The 27,290-nt window shown below is 52.3% G+C and overlaps 2 protein-coding genes and 1 long non-coding RNA gene across 7 annotated transcripts; all 3 read left to right on the plus strand.

The window, feature by feature from the left end:
* Nucleotides 1–1,231: 1,231 nt before the first annotated feature.
* Nucleotides 1,232–5,486, plus strand: LOC108512350 (uncharacterized). The gene is made up of 2 exons (XR_001880572.1): nucleotides 1,232–2,424; nucleotides 5,347–5,486. It is a non-coding gene; the product is annotated as an uncharacterized LOC108512350 (long non-coding RNA).
* Nucleotides 5,487–6,457: 971 nt separating this feature from the next.
* RBM42 (RNA binding motif protein 42) lies at nucleotides 6,458–15,566 on the plus strand. 2 transcript variants are annotated; one of them, XM_017847566.1, is made up of 10 exons: nucleotides 6,463–6,723; nucleotides 6,960–7,113; nucleotides 8,558–8,642; nucleotides 8,749–8,823; nucleotides 10,358–10,423; nucleotides 10,499–10,674; nucleotides 11,112–11,444; nucleotides 11,681–11,798; nucleotides 15,040–15,234; nucleotides 15,323–15,566. In XM_017847566.1, the coding sequence occupies exons 1-10, from the start codon at nucleotides 6,596–6,598 to the stop codon at nucleotides 15,433–15,435; spliced, it is 1,443 nt and encodes a 480-aa protein (XP_017703055.1). In that variant the 5' UTR covers nucleotides 6,463–6,595; the 3' UTR covers nucleotides 15,436–15,566. The 2 variants fall into 2 exon arrangements, with proteins under 2 accessions (XP_017703056.1, XP_017703055.1); XM_017847567.1 differs by lacking the exon at nucleotides 10,358–10,423 and having other exon boundaries at nucleotides 6,458–6,723; nucleotides 10,520–10,674.
* A 2,168-nt stretch (nucleotides 15,567–17,734) lies between these two features.
* Nucleotides 17,735–23,500, plus strand: ETV2 (ETS variant transcription factor 2). 4 transcript variants are annotated; one of them, XM_017847570.1, is made up of 7 exons: nucleotides 20,362–20,779; nucleotides 21,056–21,148; nucleotides 21,233–21,316; nucleotides 21,579–21,659; nucleotides 21,888–22,367; nucleotides 22,862–22,974; nucleotides 23,281–23,500. In XM_017847570.1, exons 2-7 carry the CDS (start codon nucleotides 21,079–21,081, stop codon nucleotides 23,479–23,481), a joined length of 1,029 nt encoding a protein of 342 aa, XP_017703059.1. In that variant the 5' UTR covers nucleotides 20,362–20,779; nucleotides 21,056–21,078; the 3' UTR covers nucleotides 23,482–23,500. The 4 variants fall into 4 exon arrangements, with proteins under 4 accessions (XP_017703058.1, XP_017703059.1, XP_017703060.1 ...); XM_017847569.1 differs by lacking the exon at nucleotides 20,362–20,779 and adding an exon at nucleotides 17,735–18,151 and having other exon boundaries at nucleotides 21,056–21,316; XM_017847571.1 differs by lacking the exon at nucleotides 21,579–21,659 and having other exon boundaries at nucleotides 20,370–20,779; nucleotides 23,281–23,495.
* The last annotated feature ends 3,790 nt before the right edge of the window (nucleotides 23,501–27,290 follow it).

Genomic DNA, 27,290 nt, shown 5'->3' on the forward strand with positions numbered 1-27,290 from the left:
AGCCAGAAGGCCCTGTCTTCCAGCAGTGGAGTTCTAGGGCAGGGAGACAGAGTTTACAAGATAAGGAAAATATATATGTAGTATGCTGCAGGTTAACTGCTGTATGGAAAATCCAGCAGGGGGTGGGAGGTGTGATTTGAATTGAGGGCCACACTGCCCAGGCCGCACTCCATCAAGGGGTGAGCAGGAGCGACAGGATGGCTGAGGAGAGCTTGCAGCTCAAGGCAACAGCACATGCAAAGGCCCTGAGCCAGGATGTGCTGGAATAAGGGCCGTTGAGGGAGACAGTATAGGTTGGGGATAAGGAATGTATTAAAAGATGAGAATGACTTCTAGTTTGTATAGTTTCTTTTTTTACATGTAAATCAGCCATTTGGAATTTATCCTACCACATGGATCCAATTTTGTCTTATTTTACATATATCCTAGTAGCACTTACTGAAATTCCTAGTCAGAGTGGCAGTTGCCTCTGAGGGAAGGTGGACGGCTGGGATCAACTGAGGAGGAGACACAGAAATGTCCTAGCTGATGGGAATGTGCTGTGTTGAGAGCAGTGGAGGTGATGCAGGTATAGAGATTTGTCAGAGCTCATTTAGCTGTAGTCTTAAGGCCTGTGCATTTTACTGCATGGGTTACTCAATTTATGAAGCAAAGCCTTATGCTTTTGAGATGCCACCTTTTTATGTGCTAAATTTCCATGTTTAATTGGGTTATATCTGGCTTCTCTCCAGAACTGCTTTTGTATCTAACCCTCCATGTGCCATTCCCACAGTAGCTTAATAGAAAGGTTTGTGACACATTGTCATATCTGTTTTTGTTTTCTTTTGGTTTTGTTTTTTTGAGATGGAGTCTCACTCTCTTGCCCAAGTTGGAGTGCAGTGGCGTGATCTCAGCTCACTGCAACCTCCGCCTTCCAGGTTCAAGCCATTTTCATGCCTCGGCCTCCCCAGTAGCTAGAATTACAGGCACGCACCACCATGCCCAGCTCACTTTTGTACTTTTAGTAGGGACGGAGTTTCATCATGTTGGCCAGACTGGCCTTGAACTCCTGATCTCAAGTGATCCGCCAGCCTCAGCCTCCCAAAGTGCTAGGATTACAGGCGTGAGTCACCGCACCCAACCACATTGTCATATCTGAAATGGCTAGATGCTCTTAGGTGCTCTTCTTTTTCTTTTTCTTTCTTTCTTTTTTTTTTTTTGAGACAGAATCTGGCTCTGTTGCCCAGGCTGAAGTGCAGTGGCACGAACTCAGCTCACTGCAACCTCTGCCTCCTGGATTCAAGTAATTCTCATGTCTCAGCCTCCTGAATAGCTGGGATTACAGGCACCTGCCACCATGTCTGGCTAATATTTGTATTTTTTGTAGAGTCGGAGCTTTACCGTGTTGGCCAGGCTGCTCTCCAACTCCTGGCCTCAAGTGATTCTGCCGCCTCTGCCTCCCAAATCTTCGCCTACTGGGATTATGGTTTCCCCTGTCTCGGTAATTTTTTTTTCCCAAATTAAGTGAACATTAGATTTAATTTGCCTGACCCCAGAAGAAAAACATGCACAGATGGTAGTTTTACTGGTGTTGCAGTAAGTTTTCAAATTTGGAAGTTTGGCAGCTTTATGATCTTAAACCTTGCTGTCCATCTCTCACACAACTCCTCTCTTGGCCTCCAGAGCCCCTTCATTCTCCCAGCTTTCCTCCTGCTGCTGGTTGCTATTTCCCAGCCTTTCCACGTTGGCTTTCCCATGCACAGTCCTTAGTGTACCTGCTCCTCCTCTCTCTCCTCATCACAGTTCCCAGCCCCCACCTTCAACTGAACTCAACAAAATCTTCAACTTCATACAGTAGTCACATTGTTAGTAATAACACTGGCATTTTTATTTTGATAAAATAGACCGTTTAAATTTTGAGATTCTACCTTATATTTTTTGAAATTATATACTAAAGCAAATAGTGATGTAATGTCATTGGGGACCGAGATTTTTAGTGTAAATGAAAAAAGATAACAAACATAAACTCGAAGTAAACACCTGTAGTCTTTCATATGAACTGGAAATATCAGAATAAAGTCATGATTTTTCTGTTTCTAAAAAATATATATTTCCCTGGTTAAGTCCCCTGAAAAGCTCTAAATATAATGACACCCCAGTAACTGAGCAGCACTAGTGTACAGACTGTGGTCTCGTAAGTGCCATTTCTGATTAAGAACTAGGGACTGTTGTGAAAACAGCTGATTCCAGGTCTGGGGCAAGAAATGTGCAAAATGTGTACAGGATATTTTGTGCCAGGAAGCAAAGAAGTCCTCCAAGACTACTGTGGCCAAGTCAAAGGAACTCAGGAGCCAGTCTGAAGGGCTCTCACTGGTCAAAGGTGGGACATGTTGAGCAGTAAAAAGAACCACAGTGGTTTGAAGCACATCAAATATGCCTGAATGGGTAAGTTCATGTTGATACTCATATACCTCATTGAAATCACCTTTGAAGAATACTAGGCACCCATTCATTATTTTGAAAAATTTTATATATAAAAGAAGCATGTTCTCTATTTTTCTTATACATACAAGTAACCAAATTTTTTGTTTGTTTTTATTTTTGAGACAGGGTCTCATGCTGTCGCCCAGGCTGGAGGGCAGTGGTGAGGTTTTGGCTCACTGCAATCACTGCCTCCTGGGTTCAAGTGATTCCCCTGCTTTCAGCCTCCCGAGTAGCTGGGATTACAGGAGCGCGCCACCATGCCCAGCTAATTTTTGTATTTTTACTAGAGACGGGGTTGCAACATGTTGGCCAATCTGGTCTCGAACTCCTGACCTCAGATAATCTGCCCGCCTCAGCCTCCCCAGAGTGCTGGGATTATAGGTGTGAGCCACTGTGCCCGGCCTAAGTAACCAGATTTCTGATGAAGAGGTTATTTATGGAAGAATCACAACTAATAACTTCAGAGAAAATACTAGAATTCAAAAACCACTATTTGCCATTAATTAAGTGATGGATACAAGTAATGATGATGAAGGGCTACTAAAACTATTAGGGGAAAGGTTGATTGGGCTTCTTAAAATGGGTAGACCAGGATGACACCACTGATCAATCCTCACACCAAAGGAAGGCAACTAGACATCTTGTGCTTCTGATGGGATCCAATAGGGTACAATCAATATTACCTATGAAGTGTGCTTTTACCAAATTAAACCTAAATCTCATCTAGCCTTAGCTCTCATTACAAGCATATGGGAAAGGGGCGGGAGGCAGTCAGAAACAAGTGAAACAAAAAGGATGTAATTAGTTAAATTCAAAATGTGTGACACCCTATAGCATAAATGACCCAGTTTCTTCAATGAAGAGAAGGCAAAAGGGGGAATGGAGAAAGAAAGAAAGGAGGGAGGAAGGAAGGAAAGAAAGATGGCAGGCGGGCAGGTATTCATTTGTACTGATTCATACTGCAGCTTCAAGAAACCAAAGCAGCCAATAAAATTAAATATTTTCTTTTCTTTTCTTTTCTTTTCTGACACAGAGTCTCGCACTGTCACCGGGGCTGCAGTGCAGTGGCGCACTCTTAGCTCACTGCAACCTCCGCCTCCCGGGGTCAAGCGATTCTCCTGCCTCAGCCTCCCGAGTAGCTCAGATTACAGGCACCTGCCACCACGCCCAGCTAATGTTTGTATTTTTAGTAGAGATGGGGTTTCACCATGTTGGCCAGGCTGGTCTTAAACTCCTGACCTCGTGATTCACCCGCCTTAGTCTCACAAAGTGCTGGGATTACAGGTGTGAGCCACCTCGCCTGGCCTCTTAAGTTTTTCTTGTTGGTAAACAACTGAGCAAGCAAAAATTAAGTTTTGACAGAAAGAAAACAAAAAAGACAATCAAATGCAATGTTTGGACCTTGTTTTGATCCTGATTCTACTATTGTATAAAGACATTTTTGAGACAAGGAAAACTGAACACAGTCTGGGTGTTAAATGATACTAAAATTAATGTGATGGTATTCATAATGGCATAATGGTATTTTTATTTTTCTTCCTTGAGACTTAGTTTCACTCTATCGCCCAGGCTGGAGTGCAGTGACGCGATCTCAGCTCACTGCAACCTCTGTCTCCCGGGTTCAAGCAATTCTCCTGCCTCAGCCTCCTGAGTGGCTGGAACCCCAGGCACACGCCACCACTCCCAGATAATTTTTGTATTTTTAGTAGAGACAGGCTTTCACCATGTTAGCCAGGATGGTCTCGAACTCCTGACCTCAGGTGATCCGCCCACCTTGACCTCCCAGAGTGCTGGGATTACAGGTGTGAGCCACTGAGCCCAGCGTTAATGGTATTTTTAAAAAATAGATCTTATCGGCCAGGCGCGGTGGCTCACACCTATAATCCCAGCACTTTGGGAGGCCGAGGCAGGTGGATCACAAGGACAGGAGATGGAGACCATCCTGGCTAACACGGTGAAACCCCGTCTCTACTAAAAACACAAAAAATTAGCCGGGCGTGGTAGCGGGTCCCTGTAGTCCCAGCTACTAGGGAGGCTGAGGCAGGAGAATGGCGTGAACCTGGGAGACGGAGCTTGCAGTGAGCCAAGATCACACCACTGCACTCCAGCCTGGACGACAGAGAGAGACTCCATCTCAAAAAAAAAAAAAAAAAGTTCTTATCTGTTAAGGAGACATAATGGCGCATTTATGACTGAGTTGATGTCTGCAATTTGCTTTTACTCCAGCAAAAATATATAAAAATAAGGAAAGTATAAGGCCATGTGCAGTGGCTCATGCCTGTAATCCCAGCACTCTGGGAGGCCGAGGTGAGTGGATCACTTGAGATCAGAAGTTTGCGACCAGCCTGGCCAACATGGTGAAACCCTGCCTCTACTAAAAATACAAAAATTAGCTGGTGTGGTAGCACACACCTGTAATCCCTGCTACTAGGGAAGCTGAGGCAGGAGAATTCCTTGAGCCCAGGAGGTGGAGGTTGCAGTGAGCTGTCTCAAAAAATAATAACAAAAATAAAAGGCCAGGCATGGTGGCTCACGCCTGTAATCCCAGCACTTTGGGAAGCTGAGGCGGACAGATCACTTGAGGTCAGGAATTTGAGACCACCCTGGTCAACATGGTGAAACCCCGTCTCCTCTAAAAATACAAAAATGAGCCAGGCATGGAGGTACACGCCTGTAATCCCAGCTACTCCTGGAGCTGGGGCAGAATAGATTGAACCCGGGAGGTGGAGGTTGCAGTGAGCTAAGATGGCACCTGCACTGCAGCCTGGGTGACAGAGCGAGACTAAGTCTCAAAACAAATACATAAATTAAAATTAAAATACAAAATAAGAGTGTCAGACCTCTGAGCCCAAGCTAAGCCATCATATCCCCTGTGACCTGCAGGTATACATCCAGATGGCTTAAAGCAACTGAAGAGCCACAGAAGAAGTGAAAATAGCCTTAACTGATGACATTCCACCATTGTGATTTGTTCCTGCCCCACCCTAACTGAAGCGATATATTCTCCGCCCACCTTTAAGAAGGTACTTTGTAATATTCTCCCCTGCCCTTAAGAAGGTACTTTGTAACATTCCCCCCTGCCCTTAAGGTACTTTGTAACATTCTCCCCGCCCTTGAGAATGTACTTTGTAGCCTATCCCAAATCTGTAAGAACTAATGATAATCCCACCACTCTCTGCTGACTCCTTTTTCGGACTCAGTACGCCTGCACCCAGGTGAAATAAACAGCCTTGTTGCCCACACAAAGCCTGCTTGGTGCTCTCTTCACACGGACGCGCGTGACAAAGAGAAGTATAGATCAAGTGAAATCCAGACGTGTTGAATATTGGTAGCGTTTGAGAGGTACTTAAGAGTTCGTTATACTATTCCCCCTAATGTGCATGTTTGAAAATACTCAGAATAAAACACTTGTGAGGGCTACGGGGATAAAAAGAAAAAAAAAAAAAAAGGGTCAGCTGTGGCCCAAGAAAGGACAGGGACCAAGCCCACCGACGTGCTCCTCTGAGTTGCACTAGTCTCTGGGCCTTGACTCCCACGCAGAACAGCCTCCTCAAATGTCTTCACCTGTCGTCCAGGAAGCTCGGGTCAGGCGCTTCCTCCTCGGCATCGCTGGTCTTCGTGGGAATCACAGGTCGGGTGTCAACCTACCCCAGGATAGGGAACTCCAGGCCTCCCAGGCTTGCCCAATCCTGGGGTTGACGCGGACTTTAGCGTCTTTTTAAACTTCCGGCGCGGGCTCCGCAGTGGCACAGGAGGGTCCTCCGAAGTTTCCTGCATTCTCAAAGGTCCACATTCCACATTGGGGATGGGCCCAACTGACTTTGCTTCGCTCTCATTAGCCCGTGGTACCCCAGGAAGGCGGGGCCGCCTCTCTTCGCTGTGCTCTCATAGGCCCAGGTTCTTGCGTTCCTGTGTCCTTCTCTCACTCTGATTGGCCTATATTCCCCTGAGGGTGTGGCAAAATTTCATTGGCTCTCGCGCCCGAACGTATGACGTCATGCGCCACCGCCCGTCGCTTTCGCTGGACGTCATCCTCGGGAGCCCACCCAGACGAAGGCGGAGAGTAGACAGCAGAACCAGCGGCGGCAGCTAAGCTGAGACAGTAGTAGCGGCGACAACGACGGCGGCAGCGATGGCTGGGGCGGGGCCAGCCCCGGGACTCCCGGGTGCAGGAGGACCCGTGGTCCCGGGTCCTGGCGCTGGCATCCCGGGCAAGAGCGGCGAGGAACGCTTGAAGGAAATGGAGGCGGAGATGGCCCTGTAAGGCCCGCGACAGGGAGTGATAAAAGTCGTCCCAGAGCCAGAGCCACCGAATTCCGGAGCCTCCAGGCCTCGATAGGCCAGAGATACGGCTCTAACATGGGGAAGTGGGACCTTCGGGATTGTGGGGGCGGGGACAGGGGAGAGGTTGGCAGGGGTGAGGGTCCCCTTCCGATATACCGAGTTCCAAAATTGGTACGAGGTCCTGAGCACTGGTGTCTGTTCTTCTCCTCCAGGTTTGAGCAGGAAGTTCTGGGGGCTCCAGTACCCGGAATCCCAACTGCTGTACCTGCGGTGCCCACGGTCCCCACGGTCCCCACGGTAGAAGCGATGCAGGTCCCAGCGGCTCCTGTGATCCGCCCAATTATCGCGACCAACACATACCAGCAGGTACGGCTGAGCTAAGGCATGTAAGTCAGGGAACACAATGCCTCGAACACAGTAGGTGTTTGTGTACAGAAAGTTGTTGACGTTTTATCTTGTTGACTAATTAGCATGACAAATATTTTATGTGCCAGGCACTGAGAACACAGTAATGACTGAGGGAGACATTTCTGCCCTTTGGGAGCTTATATTCTAGAGCATGTTGTCCAGTAGAGCTTTCTGCAATGATGAGAATGTTCTGATATATTTAAAATTCATATTTAATAGTTCGTTATTCCTAGTCACATTTCAAGTGCTCAGTAGCCAGCTATATATGACTAGTAGAGAAAGAGAGAAATTATTGAGAATAGGCTGAGCGCTGGGCGCGGTGGCTCACACCTGTAATCCCAGCACTTTGGGAGGCCGAGAAGGGCAGATCACAAGGTCAGGAGATCGAGTCCATCCTGGCCAACATGGTGAAACCCCATCTCTACTAAAAATAGAAAAATTAGCTGGGTGTGGTGGCACGTGCCTGTAGTCCCAGCTACTTGGGAGGCTGAGGCAGGAGAATCGCTTGAACTCGGGAAGCGGAGGTTGCAGTGAGCCAAGATTGCACCACTGCACTTGAGACTGGTGACAGAGCGAGACTCTGTCTCAAAAAAAAAAAAAGCCCTGAACCTGTTGTGTTCAAGGAACAGCAAGGAGACCAGTGACAGTGGAGTGAGCAAAGAGGAAAGTGGGAGGAAATAAGGACAGAGAGGTGAGGCCAAATCTTGGAGACCCTTACAGCCATTTTAAGAACCCTGGCAGCCAGGCATGGTTGCTCCCGCCTGTAATCCCAGCAATGTGGGAGGCCAAGGCGGGTGGATCACGAGGTCAGGAGTTCAAGACCAGCCTAGCCAACATGGTGAAACCCCATCTCTACTAAAAATACAAAAATTAGCCGGGCGTGTTGATGGACTCCTGTAATCCCAGCTACTTAGGAGGCTGAGGCAGGAAAATCGAACCTGGGAGGCAGAGGTTGCAGTGAGCCAAGCTTGTACCACCTCACTCCAGCCTGGGCAACAGAGCGAGACTCGGTCTCAAAAAAAAAAAAAAAGAATAGACTGTAAAGGACAAGGGCAGAAGCCAGGAGATGAAGGAAGGGGCTAGTACAGTAATCTAGACAGGAGCTAATGGTGGCTTGGATGGAGGTTGTGCATGTTAGATGGGGAGGACAGGTTGGACACAGTTGCAGTCGGTGCTAAGTGCTGTGGGGAAGTTGAAATAAGGTGGTGAGAGAAGCTGCTGCTCAGAGAGCCCTAGTGTGATCCCGAAAGCCTCCCCGAGAAGTGGCATTGTAGCTGAGACCTGAGATAGCCAGTCACATACAGAGCATAAAGCATGAAGCTCTTGGTCTCTTGGGGTGAGCTGGCCTCAGCAGATGGGGAATGCCAAGTCAGGCCCCTCACCCTGACCTCTTCCCCGACAGGTCCAGCAGACTCTGGAGGCCCGGGCAGCTGCTGCAGCCACAGTAGTTCCTCCCATGGTGGGTGGCCCTCCTTTTGTAGGCCCCGGTAAGTAAAGAGTGGCAAGGTGAGGGGGTTGGGCAGTCAGGCAGGGTGGTAAAAAGGTGTGCCCAGGACTCTCCTCCCACCATCCTTGCCTCTTCCCTCCCAACAGTTGGCTTTGGCCCTGGTGATCGGAGTCACCTGGACAGTCCAGAGGCTCGAGAAGCCATGTTCCTGCGGCGGGCAGGTGAGTCTGGGGCCAGGGACCCCCACATTTAATCAGGCACTCTTGTTTACATGACTTCAGCCTCTTGCCTGAATCCTTGCTCTAAATCACCCTTTGCATTTCATCCCAACTTGATGTTGTCATCCTAAAGCACAAACCTGATCATGTCCTTCCTGGTGATGTCAAGTCAATTTTGTTTTAACCTGATCATTGCAAACCAACCCTCCTGCTGTCAGTCCTAATTCCAAATTGCCACAGCACTTAACACCTTATAATAAGCTGTATCATTTCTTATTGACTATGGCTATCATCTTTTGCATCCTCTGAAATACAAGCTCCATGAGGGGCAGAAGTCTCAGTACCTACCACATAGGAAGCATTATGTACTGTCTGTTGATGGGATGAACAGACTGTTGAGACAAGCACCAGGCTCTTCCCCTGGCAGTCGCAACCCTACATGACCTTGCTTCTTGCAGGGAGAGATCCCCAGCAGCCTGAACATTTCTGGGATGTGCCAGCAGTGCTTTTGTTAAGGTCCCTTCTCTCCCTGCTCACTGTCACCCAGCTGTAATCTTCCAGCCATCCTCCCCCACAGGCCATTTTCCACATTCCACCTTTTGTTCTTCAAATAACCTTTACTCACGCTATCAATTTGTAGGACGTTACTTTCTTATATGTATGAAAAGGATGCGTGTTCTTATTTGGATGTAAAATTCTGGTATAATCTCTGTTAAACCAAACATGCTACTTACGTTACCTAAATCCTGTTAAACTTTTTAATCTGGTGATCTCTGAGAAGTTGTAATGTCTCTTAGTTTTTAGTATGGTTTTGATCAAAATGCAAATCTGACCTACTCCCCCTGCCCAGCTTCCAACCCTGCCGTGGCTCCCCAGTGCCCTCAGGAGGACACCCGTGGTTCAGCCAAGAACGTTGTGCTTTCAAAATAAAACAGCTCTACTTGGGTGTCTCCTGGCCGCTCAGCCCTTCTCATGACACTCTCTAAGCCCCGCTTCTTCTATTACAGTTACACTAAACTGAAAAGGGAAAGGTTTTGCTTATAAATGTCCTCCCTGCCAATAATATTCCCAGTCACCCTTTGCCTAACACTTCATTGTCCCTCGGGTCTCAGCTCACAGGTCCCTTTCTCCAGGAAGCCTTCCCTAGGCCTGGCTGGGTCAGAGGGCTCCCCTCTCTTAGCACTGATCCCGCTGCCTGGGCTTTCCCACTTCCAGTCCTGGTCCCCATAGGCTCTCCTTCTCTAGTGATGTCTCCATTCCCTCCTCTGGACCAGGAGCTCCCTGAGAACCCTGGGTCTGTGGGTGTGTCCCCAGCATTGCCTGCCACAGGGCTGAGCCAGAGGAGCTCCTCAGTGGTAAATTTTCATGGAATGAACCAGGTGAGAGGCCCCCACATCTCCAGGAGGGCTCCCCAGACTCTTCTCCAGGATTTCTTGTATGCTGAGAGTGCGCACACACACACGCACACATGCACACACACCTTGCTCCAAGTGCCCCTGTCCCCCATGACACACACCCCCATCTCTCTCTCCCACAGCTGTGGCCCCCCAGAGGGCCCCTATCCTGCGTCCAGCCTTCGTCCCCCACGTGCTACAGAGAGCAGGTGAGGGGCCAGGGTCATCATCCCTGCCACATAACTCCCCCCAGGCCCTGGAACTCCCCACTAACACCCTGACAGATTCTGCTCTCTCCTCTGCAGCAGCCGGCCCCCGCCCTATGGCCCTACGGCCCCCTCACCAGGCCCTCGTGGGCCCCCCTCTGCCTGGGCCCCCTGGACCACCCATGATGCTCCCACCAATGGCTCGGGCTCCAGGGCCTCCGCTGGGCTCCATGGCTGCACTGAGGCCCCCTCTGGTGAGTGTGGACAGGGGACTAATGGTCAGACGTGCGGTGGACGGGGAGACCATCTATCCTGGCCCAATGGGCTATGTCTGAGTTGGCCTCTCCCCTGACTTTCTGTTTCTCTACCTTCTCACTCTGCCTTTATCTCTTGTCTCTTTCTGCATCTGTCTTTCTGTGGCAAAATCTGTTCTCTCCTTTTGTGAAGCAAGTACAGAGAGAAACACATGGTATTGGAATATTTCTCTTTTGATTGTTCCTGATGTTCTTGTCTGTGGCTGTCTCTCTCTGCCTATGTTTCTCCTTCTCTGTGTTTATCTGGCTGGAGACTGCCTGGGTGTCTCTTGGCTGCTCTCTGGCCCCCAGGCCCTTGCTTTGTTGGATGGAATGGGGATGAGAGTAAGGTCTGAGCCTGTGAGCCAGCCCCCCTCATGCTCTCCTCTTACCCACAGGAAGAGCCAGCAGCACCCCGAGAGCTGGGCCTAGGCCTGGGGTTGGGCCTGAAAGAGAAAGAAGAGGCAGTGGTGGCAGCGGCGGCTGGGCTGGAGGAGGCTAGTGCAGCTGTGGCCGTGGGGGCAGGAGCTGCCCCAGCTGGCCCTGCAGTCATTGGGCCCAGCCTGCCTCTGGCCCTGGCCATGCCATTGCCCGAGCCTGAGCCCCTGCCCCTCCCGCTGGAGGTCGTCCGTGGCCTTCTGCCCCCACTGCGTATTCCTGAACTCCTGTCCCTGCGTCCTCGGCCCCGGCCCCCTCGGCCAGAGCCACCCCCTGGCCTCATGGCTCTTGAGGTAAGCAGGGAGCCTAGTGGTGAGGGGACAGAGGGGACAGGGGGCAGACAGGGGCCCAGGAACTTCCACACAGACGGACCGGGCAGCAGGAGGACCCGGGGGAGGGAGGCGGACACATGTGCCCCACATCCAGAAGCACATCCAGCCCTTACTGTGGTGGCAAGAGGGCCAGGGATCAACGGACAGTGGGAGACCCCAATACCAAGCCCTTTGCACCCCTCCCCTTTCCTCTGCAGGTCCCAGAGCCCTTGGGTGAAGACAAGAAGAAGGGGAAGCCAGAGAAATTGAAACGCTGCATTCGCACAGCAGCAGGGAGCAGCTGGGAGGACCCCAGCCTGCTGGAGTGGGATGCGGGTAAGCTGCTGAAGCTCGAGGTCAGGCATGGCTCAGCCAAGGTCAGACCAGGCTGCTGTCCTTGGGATGTAGACTGGGAGGGTGAACCTGGTAACTCCACCTCTCTCAGTAGGGTGGGCGCTGTTGTTAGCCCACCTTGGGGAGGGGAGGCTGTGGCTCAGGGGCTGGTTCCTCACCCAGCCATGGGCCAGAGCTTGGTGGAGGTGACAGGGACATTGGGCTTTATAGCCCGTTTTACTCATGAGGTGCCTGGCTTCAGAGAGCATTCTTTTTTTTCCCAACTCTTAGAAAAAAAAAAAATTTTTTTTTTTTTTTTATGAGATGGAGTCTCACTCAGTTGCCCACACTGGAGTGCAGTAGCGCAATCTTGGCTCACTGCAGCCTCCGCCCCCCAGGTTCAAGTGATTCTCCTGCCTCAGGCTTCCAAAGTGCTGGGATTACAGGCGTGAGCCACTGCGCCTGGCCGGGAAAAATTTTAAACAAAGAATGGCACAGTAAACAGCTGTCTACCCACCACGTAGATTCTGCAATTAACATTTTGCTGTGTTCACTTTTTTCCTCTTTGTGTACATATATGGTTTCTTTGTTTTTAGCTCAGTCGTTTGAAGCAAGTTATAAGTGAAGTCATCACTTCTAAATATCTCAGTATTTATCTCCTAAGAAAAGAGAGATTTTGGCCAGGCACCGTGGCTCACACCTGTAATCCCAGCACTTTGGGAGGTCGAGGCAGGCGGCTCACTTGAGGTCAGGAGTTCAAGACCAGCCTGGCCAACTTGGTGGAACCCCGTTTCTACTGAAAATACAAAAAAATGAGCCAGGCATGGTGGGAGGCACCTATAATCCCAGCTACTTGGTTGGCTGAAACAGGAGTATCACCTGAACCCGGGAGGCGGAGGTTGCAGTGAGCCGAGATCAGGCCACTGCACTCCAGCCTGGCAATAGAACGAGACTCCATCTCAAAACAAACAAAAGAGAAAAGAAAAGAGATACTTTTTGCACATCATAAGACCATTATCAACTCTAAGAAAATTAATTCTTTGGTATCGTATTTTTAGTTTATATTCGTATTTCCCTAGGTGTCCCAAAACTGTTAGAACTATTAATATTTTTGCTCTGAACCAGCATGCATGCAGTTTTATGTCCCTCAATTATATCTTTTTGGTTTTTTTGTTTTGTTTTGTTTTGTTTTGTTTTGTTTTTGAGACGGAGTCTCACTCCATCACCCAGGCTGGAGTGCAGTGGCTCTATCTCGGCTCACTGCAGCCTCCACCTGCCAGGTTGAAGTAATTCTCCTGCCCCAGCCTCCCGAGTACCTGGGACTACGGGCGCACGCCACCATGCTTGGCTAATTTTTTATATTTTCAGTAGAGACAGGGTTTCACCATGCTGGCCAGGCTGGTCTCGAACTCCTGACCTCGTGATCCGCCTGCCTCTGCCTCCCAAAGTGCTGGGATTACAGGCATGAGCCATCGTGCCTGGCCAAAATATCTCTTTTCTTAGGAGATAAATATTGAGAGATTTAGAAGTGATCACTTAAAACTTGCTTCAGGCCGGGTGCGGTGGCTCAACCCTGTAATCCCAGCACCTTGGGAGGCCGAGACGGGCGGATCACAAGGTCAGGAGATCGAGACCATCCTGGCTAACCCGGTGAAACCCCGTCTCTACTAAAAACAAAAATCTAGCCGGGCGAGGTGGCGGGCGCCTGTAGTCCCAGCTACTCGGGAAGCTGAGGCAGGAGAATGGTGTAAACCCGGGAGGCAGAGCTTGCAGTGAGCTGAGATCCGGCCACTGCACTCCAGCCCGGGCGACAGAGCAAGACTCCGTCTCAAAAAAAAAAAAAAAAACTTGTTTCAAACGGCTGAGCTAAAAACAAAGAAACCATATACACGCCCGACCTCGATTATATCTTAATAAGCACGGTCTCTTTCCTACTTCGTTGTTTTGTATATATTTTTTGAAGTGTCCAGGGCAGTTGTCATGTACAAGGTCCCACCTTCTGAGTTTGGCCAGTTGTTTGCCTCTGGCATCGCTTAACTTGTGCTTAGAGTGTCCCAAATCACAGACACCATGGGGCAGCCGCAGCAATGGCCGAGGAAGGAGATGGACCCCTCCTGCCTCAGTGTTTGACTTCTGCCCCTCTCCTGGGACCGTCCACCTGGCCCAGAAAAGACCCTAGCTCTGTGACCTTGGGCAAGTCACTTAGCCTGTTTTTTTTGTTCGTTTGTTTTTCTTCTTCTTTTTTTTTTTTTTCTTTTTTTTTGAGACAGAGTCTCGCACTGTCACCCAGGTTAGAGTGCAGTGGTGTAATCTTGGCTCACTGCAACCTCCACCTCCTGGGTTCAAGCAGTTCTCCCACCTCAGCCTTCCGAGTAGCTGGGATCACAGGCACCCATCACCACACCCAGCTAATTTTTGTATTTTTTGGTAGAGATGGGGTTTCACCACATTGGTCAGGCTGGTCTTAAACTCTTGAGCTCAAGTGGTCCACCTCCCTCGGCCTCCCAAAGTGCTGGGATCACAGGCGTGAGCCACTGCATTTGGCTCACTTAGCCTTTGAAGCCTTATCTGCCTCCTCCCCTCCCTTGTGGAGACAGGGATTCTTTGGGACAGAGCATGTTCAGTGGAAGCACAGGCCCAACTCAGAGGCAGCGTGAGAATGTCAGCTGGGTGCAGCCGTGGCAGAGCAGCAGGCAGCATGTCCAGGTCTCAAGGGGAAGTTAGGGCAGGCTTTGCAGGGGAAGCAGGGCTGAGGAAAGATGAAGCCCATGTTCCTGAGGTGCCATGACGGGCAGCCAGTGGGTGACGGCCCCAGGGGACCAAAGGATGCCGAGGCTCAGAGGAAAGGCCAGGGCTGGGGCAGAGTTAGGGGTGTTACTACGGGAATGAGTGAGGTGGCCCTGGGGTGGGGAGGGCAGTGCAGTTCACGGTTAAAAGGAAGAACTCAAGCCAGATGCCTGAGCTCTTATCCCAGCTCCACCACTTCCTGCTTGTGTCACTTAGAGCAGTGACTTGACCTCTCTGTGCCTCAGTGTAAAAGCATGGTTGGGAGTGCCAGAAATGGAAAACACCGCTCCAGGTGCCCAGCAGAGCTCCTGGCGCAGGGTCAGTAGGTGTTGACCATTATTACTAAGAGGTCCCTAGACAGAGACTGGATACCTCCAAAAAGGTGGGGTCATTCAGACAAGGTAGACACCGGGCAAGGCCTCTGCATCCTCTGACGTCATCTCTCCCCCATCCCCAGATGACTTCCGGATCTTCTGTGGGGATCTGGGCAATGAGGTGAACGATGACATCTTGGCACGCGCCTTCAGCCGCTTCCCATCCTTCCTTAAGGCCAAGGTGATCCGTGACAAGCGCACAGGCAAGACCAAGGGCTACGGCTTCGTCAGCTTCAAGGACCCCAGTGACTATGTGCGCGCCATGCGTGAGATGAATGGTGGGTGTGGCCTCCCCTGGGGACTGCGGGCACGGCAGGCGCTGACCTAAGCCTGACCGAGCCTGCCTCGAACCCTCTTTCTCCACAGGGAAGTATGTGGGCTCGCGCCCCATCAAGCTTCGCAAGAGTATGTGGAAGGACCGGAATCTGGACGTGGTCCGCAAGAAGCAGAAGGAAAAGAAGAAGCTGGGCCTGAGATAGGGTCTGTGGCCAGGCACCCGCTCCCACCTGGCCGGGCGCTGGCTCCTCCCTCAGTTCTCTTTGGAAAACCCCCAGCTGTCCACCCATCCCCTGCCCCAAAACCAGTTTCAATAAATTTATGTTCATTTCCACCCCTGGCTGGGCATGGAAGCACGCTGTGGGGAGCAGCGCTTGGCTTCCCCACACGTGGAAATGGCAGCGAGCCTTGAGAGTTTACCCAGACAAACACCCAGGCAGGGGCTTCTGAGCCCTTCCTGCGCACCCATTCCCTCTTCAAACCTCTTCCACACATGCTGAGTGCAGCCTATTCCAGAGGAGAAAGGGGGCGCCAGTGGCAAGGGTTGAGCCAAGCTGAGGCCCACACCTGTGGCCTGGCTACCTCCTGTGTTCTCAGCACTAAGGTAGGAGATCTAGGCCCTTCCCTTCTGGAGCTCATAGCCTTCTAGGCCCTCCTCCATCCAGCAGACTCACCAAGGGTCTGAACAGTGCTTGGGGACACAATGGTGACTAAAAGTCCTGGGCCTTGCACCCTTAAGAGCTCAAGGGCCAGTGGCAGAAAATAGGCTCAATGCCCTGACAGAGCCCAGAGTGGTCAGGGCAGGATGGGGGCGCCCAGGACACTGACCTGTGGGTAAGGGGGCCCTTCCTGAAGGAACTGTCCACCCCAAGTCTCCTCTGGGGCTTTCCAGCTTCTCCAGTCTGCCATGCCTAGCCAGCTCACCATGCTCTAAGTCTCGGTGGGCACCTCTGTATCTGTGTCTCTGTGGGTGCCCCTCCATTTCTTGTCTCTAAGCCTCTATATCCCTTTTGGTCTCTGTTCTCTCCTTTGAAGCTGGGAAATAAAAAAGGAGGAGAGACCCACAGATGGAGAGAGAGAACAGAGACTCAGGGTCTGTCCCCCTCTTTTCCCAGCTCCAAGCTGGCCTCTGCCTGTCTGAAGAGGTGTCTGTGCAGGAAGTTCAATGCCAGGCTGAGAGCTTAAGCTTTACGCGGAAGGCAGCAGCAAACCCCAAAAAGCTAAGAAAATTCAAGCAGCAGCAAGGTCCTGGGCAGCACAGACGTGTACTGGGCGTGGTGGCGCAGGCCTGTAATCCCAGTGCTTTGGGAGGCAAAGGTACGCAGATCACTTGAGGTCACGAGTTCAAGACCAGCCTGGCCAACATAGTGAAACCCCGTCCCTACTGAAAAATACAAAAATTAGTTGGGCATAGTGGTGGGCGCATGTAGTCCCAGCTACTTGGGAGGGCTGAAGCAGGAGAATCGCTTGAACCCCGTAAAAGGTTGCAGTGAGCCGAGATCGCGCCACTGCACTCCAGCCTTGGTGACAGAGTGAGACTGTCTCAAAAAAAAAAAAAAGCCCTGCGACCACCACTGTGGCTGGAAGTCTGGAAGGAGGCTTGGGCAGGGACCAAGGCAGAGGAGGGAGATGGCAGGGTCTGAGTATGGGGAGGAGAGGGGGGTCTCCCAGGGACACAGCCATCAGAACCCTCCATTAGGAGGAAGCAGGTTGGGCAGGACTTTGTGGGGCATAAGTCGGGGGATGGATAATACCAAGGCCTCTCAGGGATGAAGGTTCCCCCAGGAGAGGTGTCAAATTTCTCCTGTTCCTGTCTTCCCTGCCTTACTGCCCCCTCTCTGACGTCACATTTTCCAGTCTGGTCAGAGGGTGAGAGCCTCCCTCCCTGGCAGGAAGTGCCCTTTAGCCCCCTGCCACCTGGGCCAGACCACCCAGCCCCAGGATCCTCAAAGCCCCTTCCCCCCATCACTAGTCTTTCCTACCCCGACCCCCCTCGTGATCACTGCAAGTATAGGGGCACGGGAGGAGATGGGAAGAGAGGATGGCTCCAGAAAGGACGCTTCCAGATGCATGTGATTCTCACTTCTGAGTGGGAGCAGAACAGTAGGTACAGGTGGACATGCAGAGTGGGGCAACAGGCACTGCAGACTCCAAAAGGCGAGAGCATGGGGGAAACTGAACGGTTACCAGCTGGGTACGTTGCTCACTATTCGGGTTCACTAAAGGCCCAGGCCTCGCCGTGACATGTATCCAGTAAGGACTCTGCACTTGTACCCCCTAAATGTTTTATCTTTTTTTTTTTTTTTAATGTACACGAGTCTTCCTGAGAACAGGGAAAGACACACACACAATGTGGCAGGCAGAGGTAGAAATGGCGCTGTGAGCAGGAGGCTCAGAGGCAGAGATGAGAACCATCAGAGACTGTGCAGTGGGAAGGGAGACGGGGAGAAAACCAAGAGACAGATGGAGACAGACAAGGAGATGAGATAGGAACACTCAAAGACAGATGGGGAGGGACAGCGATGTCAGAAGAGACTGGGTGACAAAGCCTCACTGGAGTCAGGCCCATGGCAACCGAGACCCAGCTTTAGAGATGCCAACCTGAAGAAACAGGGCAGGGAGACATGGAAAGACAGTCAGACAAGAGGCCAGCTTCACGGACGGGAAGCCAGGATTCCCTTCAGGCCCCCGCACTGGATGGATAGAGGGACCAGTGATGCTCCAGGGCTCTGTGGCTCACCCCACACTGATTCCATCCCAGTTCCACTCCCACCCCATGGGACCCCATGGAGCCCAGTTTACTTTTTGTAAAATGGAAGAAGGAGCAGTGCCCCCCGCTCTCCAGAACAGCAAGTAGTTAATGATCAACAGGCTGGGTGGGGATTGAAAGATGCCTATATGCAAAAGTTATTTTTAATGGTAAATATTACGTACTTACTAAAATACAGCAGGATGGGCTGGGCACGGTGGCTCATGCTTCTAATTCCAGGACTAAGGCTAAGGCAGGTGGATAGCTTCAGGCCAGGAGTTTGAGACCAGCCTGGCCAACATGGCAAAACCCCATCTCTACTAAAAATGCAAAAATTAGGCTAGGCATGGTGGCTCACACCTGTAATCCCAGCACTTTGAGAGGTCGAGGCAGGTGGATCACTTGAGGTCAGGAGTTCGAGACCAGCCTGGCCAACATGGTGAAACCCCGCCTCTACTAAAAATGCAAAAACTAGCCAGGCGTGGTGGCGGGCGCCTGTAATCCCAGCTACCCGGGAGGCTGAGGCAGAAGAATTGCCTGAACCTAGGAGGCAGAGGTTGCAGATCGAGACTTCTTGTCAAAAAAAAAAAAAAAGAGGCCGGGCATAGTGGTGTGCACATGTAATTCCAGCTACTTGGGAGACTGAGGCAGGAAAATCACTTGAGCCTGAGAGGCAGAGGTTGCAGAGAGCTGAGATCGTGCCACTGCACTCCAGCCTGGGTGACAGAGTGAGACTCTATCTCTTGGAGAAAATAAAAAAAAAAAGGCTGGGCGCAGTGGCAAGCCTGTAATCCCAGCACTTTGGGAGGCTGAGATGGGCGGATCATGAGGTCAGGAGATCAAGACCATCCTGGCTAACATGGTGAAACCCCGTCTCTACTAAAAATACAAAAAAATTAGCCAGGCTTGATGGCGGGCACCTGTAGTCCCAGCTACTCAGGAGGCTGAGGCAGGAGAATGGTGTGAACCCGGGAGGCGGAGCTTGTAGTGAGCCGAGATTGCACCCCTGCACTCCAGCCTGGGCGACAGAGCAAGACTCTGTCTCAGAAACAAACAAAAAACTATAGCACGATGGGCACAGTCTGAAGCCAAGTTACCTGGGTTAAAGGTTGCAGACTTAGCAAATAAAAATATAGGACACTTGCTGGGCACGGTGGCTCACGCCTGTAATCCCAGCACTCTGGGAGGCTGAGGTGGGCCTATCACCAGAGGTCAGGAGTTTGAGAACAGCCTGGCCAACATGGTGAAACCCCGTCTACTAAAAACACAAAAAAATTAGCTGGGCGTGGTGGCACTTGCCTGTAATCCCAGCTACTTGGAAGGCTGAGGCAACAGAATTGCTTGAACCTGGGAGGTGGAGGTTGCAGTGAGCTGAAATCGTACCACTGCACTCCAGCCTGGGTTACAGAGCAAGACTCCGTCTGGAAAAATATTATATATATATACAGGACACCCAGTTATTGAATTTAAATGAACTATTTTATAGTTTAGGTATGTCCTAAATATTTCATGTATGTATGTATATGTTACATGTGTAGCTGGGTTTTTTTGTTTTTTGCTGAATTATTTGAGCAAGTTACAAACTTTTTTTTTTTGAGATGAAGTTTCACTCTTGTTCCCCAGGCTGGAGTGCAATGGCGTGATCTCGGCTCACTGCAGCCTCCACCTGCTGGGTTCTAGTAATTCTCCTGTCTCAGCCCCCCAAGTAGCTGGGATTACAAGTACCTGCCACCACGCCCGGCTAATTTTTTGTGTTTTTAGTAGAGACGGGATTTCACCATATTGGACAGGCTGATCTTGAACACCTGACCTCAGATGATCCACCTGCCTCAGCCTCCCAAAGTGCTGGGATTACAGGCGTGAGCCACCGCACTCAACCACGAGTTACAGACATTATAACATTTCATCTCTGAGTTCATTTCCTAAATGATATCTTTCATCTTGAATACCATTATCAAACCTAAGAATTCTATATTTCATATTCAGTTCATACTCCAATTTCCCCAGTTGTCCTAAACTATTACAGCACAGAAGGCATGGGGTCTGAAGAAGAGCAGTGGGAGGATGCCTGCCTTAATTTCCCCCTTCATCAAATGAGAGTATGTATTGTACTTGCCTCATAGGAGGATTCAATGAAGGCGCATGGCACAGCTGGTTTCACACAATGAGCCCTCATTTAATGTTGGCTGTTATTGCTACTATTGTTATTGTTGACATTGTTTTTGTCAATATTGTTATGATTGGCACTCCTGGGAAGCAGCCCCCGGGGCCCAGTGGGGATTGGGTCGGCCTTCACTCCTGCTCCACCCCTGCAGTTACTCTGCCGATTGTGACGTCACTGACGCTGGGGCGGGTGGGGGAATCTGGCCGGAAATTCCTCTTCCTGTTGCAGATAAGCCCAGCTCAGCCCAGCTGACCCCAGACCCTCTTCCCTCACTCCCCCCATGTGGCAGGATCAAGACCCTGAGGCAGAGAGCCTGTTCACCAAGCCCCCGCCCCGCCCCCATCACCCCGTAAACTTCTCCAGCCTCCGCCCCGCCCTCACCCAGCCCGCTGTTCCCCAAGCCCCGCTCCAAGCCCACGCCACCCCTGCAGCAGGGCAGCCCCAGAGGCCAGCACCCATCCCCGAGGCGGGGGTCGCGGCTCGGCCCCGCCCCTGCCCCTGCAACTTGAGCCTGGCTGCGACCCCTGCTCTGACGTCTCGGAAAATTCCCCCTTGCCCGGGCCCTTGGGGGAGGGGGTGCATGGTATGAAATGGGGCTGAGACCCCCGGCTGGGGGCAGAGGAACCCGCCAGAGGTGAGCCATGAACTGAGGACTAGATGCCTGGGTGTCTGGGTTAGGAAGGACCTGGGGACTAGACTCCCAAGAGGCCGGGGGCCTGGACTTCTGGGTCTGAGAGAGGAAGAGCGCTGGGGTCCCTCACTCCCGGGACCAAGATTCTAGGCTCCTGGGGAAGGAGGGAGCGGAAGCCTGGACTCCTGGCTGTGAGGGAAGCCAGGGCTGGGGCCCAGACTCCAGGGCCTCCAAGTGTCACCAGCTCACCCATTGCCATCTGGACTTTTCCCGACCCAGAACATTCAGAAGGCATCGCATCCATGGACCTGTGGAACTGGGATGAGGCATCCCCACAGGAAGTGCCTCCAGGGAACAAGCTGGCAGGGCTGGGTAGGCTGTCGGGGCTGCCACAACGTGTGTGGGGAGGGTGTCCAGGTGGGGCCTCTGCTAACCCTAAACCCTTATCGCCTGCAGAAGGAGCCGAATTAGGCTTCTATGTCCCTGATGTGGCACTCCAAGGGGACACGCCGACAGCGACAGCAGAGACATGCTGGAAAGGTGGCTGCAGGCTGGGACCCCTGAATGCTGGAAAAGAAGCGAGGAGGCTGGGATCCTAGGGAAAAGGGAGGAGGGGGGCGTGCCTAGGCTCCTGGGACTGGGTGGGGAGGGGCCGCGTGCTTGACCCCCTGAGGGTGAATGAAAAGGGGGCGCGGGGTGCTGAAATACGGGCTGGGGGGTCATAACTCTCAGTCCCTGACAAGACCAGAGAGTGGGTAGTTGAGGGTTCTCTGTCATTGCTCACACTCCTCCCTAAACTCAGGTACAAGCTCATCCCTAACAAGCTTCCCACAGCTGGACTGGGGCTCCGCGTTACTGCACCCAGAAGTTACATGGGGGGCGGGTGAGTGTGGGGAGAGGCGGTGGGAGGAGGGGACTGGGGTCTCGAGGCACCAGGGCTGGAGGTGTAAACTCCCTGATCTTTGAGGACTGAGAACACCTGCGCTCGCAAGGTGGCATGGCCTGGATCAGGGACAGCCCGGCCCAAGTGCCAGGGCTGACAGCTTAGACCCCTAGAGTTTTTGAGGGTGCACTTGGGCTCCCCTCACTCAGAGTCCGTTACTCCTCACAGAGCCCGACCCTCAGGCTCTTCCGGGGTCGGGGGACTGGACAGACGTGGCGTGCACAGCCTGGGACTCTTGGAGCGGCGCCTCGCAGACCCTGGGCCCCGCCCCTCCCGGCCCGGGCCCCGCCCTTGCTGCAGGCTCCGAAGGCGCCGCGGGCCAGAACTGCATCCCCGCGATGGGAGGGGCCACCTCGTGGTCGCGCGCTCAGGCCGCCGGGAGCAACACCACCTGGGACTGTTCCGTGGGCCCCGACGACGTCACCTACTGGGGCAGTGGCCTGGGCGGGGAGCCGCGCACGGACTGTACCATTTCATGGGGCGGGCCCGCGGGCCCGGACTGTACCACCTCCTGGAACCCGGGGCTGCGGGCGGATGGCACCACCTCTTTGAAGGGGTACCAGAGCTCAGCTGTCACCGTTTCCTCCGAACCGAGCCCGCAGTCGGACCGTGCCAGTTTGGCTCGATGCCCCAAAACTAACCACCGAGGTGAGAAGACCACAAAGAGTGCAGGGAGGGCGAAGCTGGAGTCTTGAGCCGGGACCCAGGCACTTAAGGGGGCGGGGCCCGGGAGACTGACAGCGAGGGGGCGGGGCTTATGGACCAGGGACTCGAGGGAGGAGGGGCCGGTGGCCCGCACTCCTCTCCAGAGGGTAAGACACTGGTAGTCTTATAGGGACCAAGGGGATGAGGACCCAGGCTGCTGGATTATATAAAACGAAAGCGATGAAGGCCCAGACTCCTGGTTCTCCGAGATGGGGAGGCCAAACTCCTAAATCTCTGAGACTGGGGCCCTGGACGCTTGAGTCTCCAAGACTGACTGTTGGGTCCCCTATATAGAGGGATCTGAACTCATGGATCTCAGAGAAGGGGAGGATCCGGACTGCTGGGTCCCGAGTTGGGAGGACCCGGACCTCTAGATCATTGAAGTGGTGTGATCTAGGGCCGGGAAGACTGAGTGTGCCCCTTCCTTCATCCTGCAGGCCCCATTCAGCTGTGGCAGTTCCTCCTGGAGCTGCTCCACGACGGGGCGCGTAGCAGCTGCATCCGTTGGACCGGCAACAGCCGCGAGTTCCAGCTGTGCGACCCCAAAGAGGTGGGGCAGCTCCCCCGCCCAGCCAAGTCCTGCTCCGTTTCCTCTGGTTCAATTTAGCTCCGCCCAAGGACTAGGTTCAATCGCCCAGCCCTTGGCCCCGCCCCTCCCCGGCCCACTCGGGGCCCCGCCCAACCCTTCTCAAACCCAATCTCCCGCCTCGACTTCTGCCTCAACCAACCCAGTCTCCACCAGGCTCCGCGGGGCCTCGCCCAGGTCTGCACTGCACACCTCCCCCAGGCCTGGCCCGCCCAACTATTGCCAAGCCCCGCCCCTTCCCACTCCGACCGAGCCTGGCCTCTGTCCTAGGTGGCTCGGCTGTGGGGCGAGCGCAAGAAAAAGCCGGGCATGAATTACGAGAAGCTGAGCCGAGGCCTGCGCTACTACTATCGCCGCGACATCGTGCGCAAGAGCGGGGGGCGCAAGTACACGTACCGTTTCGGGGGCCGCGTGCTCAGCCTAGCCTATCCGAACTGTGCGGGGGGCGGAAGGGGAGCAGAAACACAATAAAAATTACCGGTCAGACCTCTTGGCGCGTGCTCCTCTGCTGCATTCTTCCCGCTGATACTGACTATACCCGCTAGGGAGCCTAAGTGTGCAGCTCCACATGTTGGAATTTGGCCTCCCCACCTCGGAGACCCCAGGCGTCTGGGCCTTCATCTCTTTCCTCTCACATAATCCAGGAGCCTGGATCCTTGCGCCCTAAAAGACCGTAGTGTCTTAGTCCTCTCCTCCCCGAAGACCCTGGAGTGTGGGCCACCAACCCCGAGTCTCTTAAGCGCCTAGGTCCCTAAGCCCCGCCCCTCGCTGTCAGTTTCCCGGGTCCCGCCCCCTTAGGCCCCGCCTCTCGACTCAGCCTTCACTCCCTCTGCAGTCTTCGCGGACCACCCACCTCGGTGGTTAGTTTTGGGATAACGAATCACCTACCTCCAATGCTGGGCAATGACCAAAGGAGACCCAGACCCTTAGGGAGCCTGCCATGTGCCCGCCCTGTGATGAGAGAGGCAAATAAACTAAACCCAAAGCCCATAGGGCCTACTGTGTGCCTGACCTGTGTCGGGACTTGTAAAGGAATCAGACCCAATCATGAGAGTATATCTGCTGTGTCCCCTTAAAGAGAAGATTCAGACTCCGAAAAGGGCTTACTGTGCTGTGTGTCATCCCAGTGCAAGGGATCGTCAAGGAATTAAAACTAGTGCTTGCACCCCAACACCACTCACCCTTTCCCCACTCCAAGCCCGACACAGGACTCAGACCAACACTCTAAAGACAGCCTACGCCATTCTCAGAGCCACTGAGCTCCTAAAGAGAGCCTGCTGTGTGGTCGTCCTGTGGGCGATGCTGGGGATAGAGCAGGGACCAAAACAGCCCTGGACCCTCCCCTCAAGGAGCTCACAGTCCAGTGGGAAAACAGACCCATCACCAGAATGTTTTGAGCTGGGATGAGAAGATTCCAGGGGATCGAGGGAGGCCAAAAGGAGAGACCTGACCTAGCCCAGGAGGAGAAGGGTCAGGGGAGACTCCCTGGAGGAGGAGATAGCTGATTTGAGAAGTCAGGTAGGCAAAGAATGTTTCAGGCAGAAGGAACAAGAAGATCAAAGGTCCAGAGGTGGAGGATCTCATACCACTGCTCAAAACTATCAATGTGGGCCAGGCACAGTGGCTCACACCTGTAATCTCTCATTACTTTGGGAGGCTGAGGCAGGAGGACGGCTTGAGGCCAGGATTTCCAGACCAGCCTGAGCAACATAAGGGAGACCCCCATCTCTGTTAAAAAATATATATATTAAAAATAAACGTGGCTACAGCAGCAACAGGGACCAATTCATAAAGGATCTGTGGGCCGTGGTGAGGAGCCCAGACTTTGTCTCCAGGGCTCCCGAGGAGCCATCGAGGGTTTTGTTTGTTTGTTTGTTTTTTGAGATGGAGTCTCACTCTGTCACTCTGGCTGGAGTGCAGTGATGCAATCTCAGTTTACTGCAACCTCCGACTCCCTGGTTTAAGCAATTCTCCTGCCTCAACCTCCCAAATAGCTGGGATTACAGGCACGCACCACCACACACAGCTAATTTTTGTATTTTTAGTAAAGTTGGGGTTTTCACCATGTTGGTCAGGCTGGTCTGGAACTCCTGACCTCAGGTGATCTGCCCGCCTTGGCCTCCCAAACTGCTGGGATTATAGGAATGAGCCACCATGCCTGGCTCCCATCAAGGGGTTTTAAGCAGGGAGAGGGATTTGGGTTTTGGGAAGATCTCATTGCAGGGGATGAATACATGCATGTAAACAGGTAATTCCACAAATAATCACAATGTTGATGGACACAGAATGTGTAAGAAGAGGTCCCTAACCCAGTTCCGTCTGGACACTGCACCCCAGACGGTGTGGGAGAAGCTTTAGAGGCCAGACGCGGGAGGAAGGAAAGCAGTTCTCTTTCATAGCTCCCTCTCCTAGTCCCCAAATGCTTCCTTCATTTCCACAAGAAATTCTTGCATTCAGCAAATATTTATAGAATACTTCCTGTGTACCAGGCACTGCTTTAGATACAATGGTGAATAAGGCAGACAAAAATTCTTCCTTTATGATTCTTTTCTATTGAGGGAGGCAAAAAGAGGTAAACATAATTTAAAAGAACAGATATAGCCGGGCGTGGTGGCTCATGCCTGTAATCCCAGCACTTTGGAAGGCCAAGGCGGGCAGATCACCTGAGGTCAAAAGTTCAAGACCAGCCTGACCAACATGGAGAAACCCCATCTCTACTAAAAATACAAAATTAGCCAGGTGTAGTGGCGCATGCCTGTAATCCCAGTGATTCAGGAGGCTGAGGCAGAAGAATCGCTCTAGCCTGGGAGGTGGAGGTTGCAGTGAGCCAAGATCGCACCACTGCACTCCAGCCTGGGCAACATGAAAGAAACTCTGTCTAAAAAAGGACAAATTGGCCAGGTGGGGTGGCTCACGCCTGTAATCCCAGCATTTTGGGAGGCTGAGGTGGGCAGATCACCTGAGGTCAGGAGTTCAAGACCAACCTGACCAACATAGTGAAATCCCCTCTCTACCAAAAATACAAAAATTAGCTGGGAGTGGTGGCGTGCACTTGTAATCGCACCTACTCGGGAGGCTGAGGCAGGAGAACCACTTGAACCCAGGAGGCGGAGGTTGCAGTGAGCCAAGATGGTGCCACTGCACTCCAGCCTGGGCGACACAGTGAGACTGGGTTTCAAGAAGGAGAGGAGAGGAGGGGGAGGGGAGGGGAGGGGAGGAGAGGAGAGAAGGGCCAAATTGTGTAGATCATTTATAAGGACATTGGCTTTAGACTAAAAGTCAGATCAGTGTTCCTCTGGCTGGGTGGACATATTGCAGAGGGCAGCTGGAAGCCAGGAGACCAGGGAGTGGGCTACTGCAATAGTCCAGTCTGAAGGTGATGGTGGCTTAAACCAAATGTGCTAGAGGAAGATTATGGATATATTTACAGGCAGAACCAACAGGATTTCTTGATAGGTCAGCTATCAGGTGTGAGAGAAAGATCGGAAACAAGGACAACTCTGTGGCCAGAAGGACAGAGTTAGCCATTGTCCCAAATGGAATCCTTTCTGCCAGACCCTTCATAGAGCCAAGCTTTAACTCCTAACCCCACCTGCCTGGGATGCAAGACTGGTTCTTGAGCCCTTGGCCACTCAAATCTTTGTTAATCTGAGGTTTGGGAAAAGATGGTAACCAGCAGGGAGGTAAAATCTGGGCATTCCTAATACCCTGACGAGTGACACCTGGGGAGAGATTGGTTCGTTTTCAATCCCCTAACAATTGGCGCTATAATTATTTAATATTATAAGGGTAGGGATTTCTGTGTTTTGTGCAGCGTGCTTTCTCAACCCTTATAGAAGTGCCTGATGGCCAAATACAGTGGGTCACGCCAGTAATCCTAACGCTTTGGAAGGCCGAGGAGGGAGGATCGCTTGAGACCAGGAGTTCGAGTCCAGCCTGGGTAACATAGCAAGACCCCATCTCTACAAAATGCATATATATGGATCCAGGAGTAGTGGCGCGCACCTGTAATCCTAGCTACTCGGAAGGCTCGGGAGGGAGAATCGCTTGAACCCAGGTGGTGGAGGTTGCAGTGAGCTGAGATCGAGCCACTGCTCTTCAGCCTGGGCCATAGAGTAAGACCCTGTCTCAAAAAATTTAAAAAGGGCCGGTCGCGGTGGCTCACGCCTGTAATCCCCAGCACTTTGGGAGGCCGACGCGGGCGGATCACGAGGTCAGATCGAGACCACAGTGAAACCCCGTCTCTACTAAAATACAAAAAATTAGCCGGGCGCGGTGGC

The sequence above is a fragment of the Rhinopithecus bieti genome, unplaced genomic scaffold, assembly GCF_001698545.2.
Source record: "Rhinopithecus bieti isolate Rb0 unplaced genomic scaffold, ASM169854v2 scaffold_28066, whole genome shotgun sequence".
NCBI classification, from domain to species: Eukaryota; Metazoa; Chordata; class Mammalia; order Primates; family Cercopithecidae; genus Rhinopithecus; species Rhinopithecus bieti.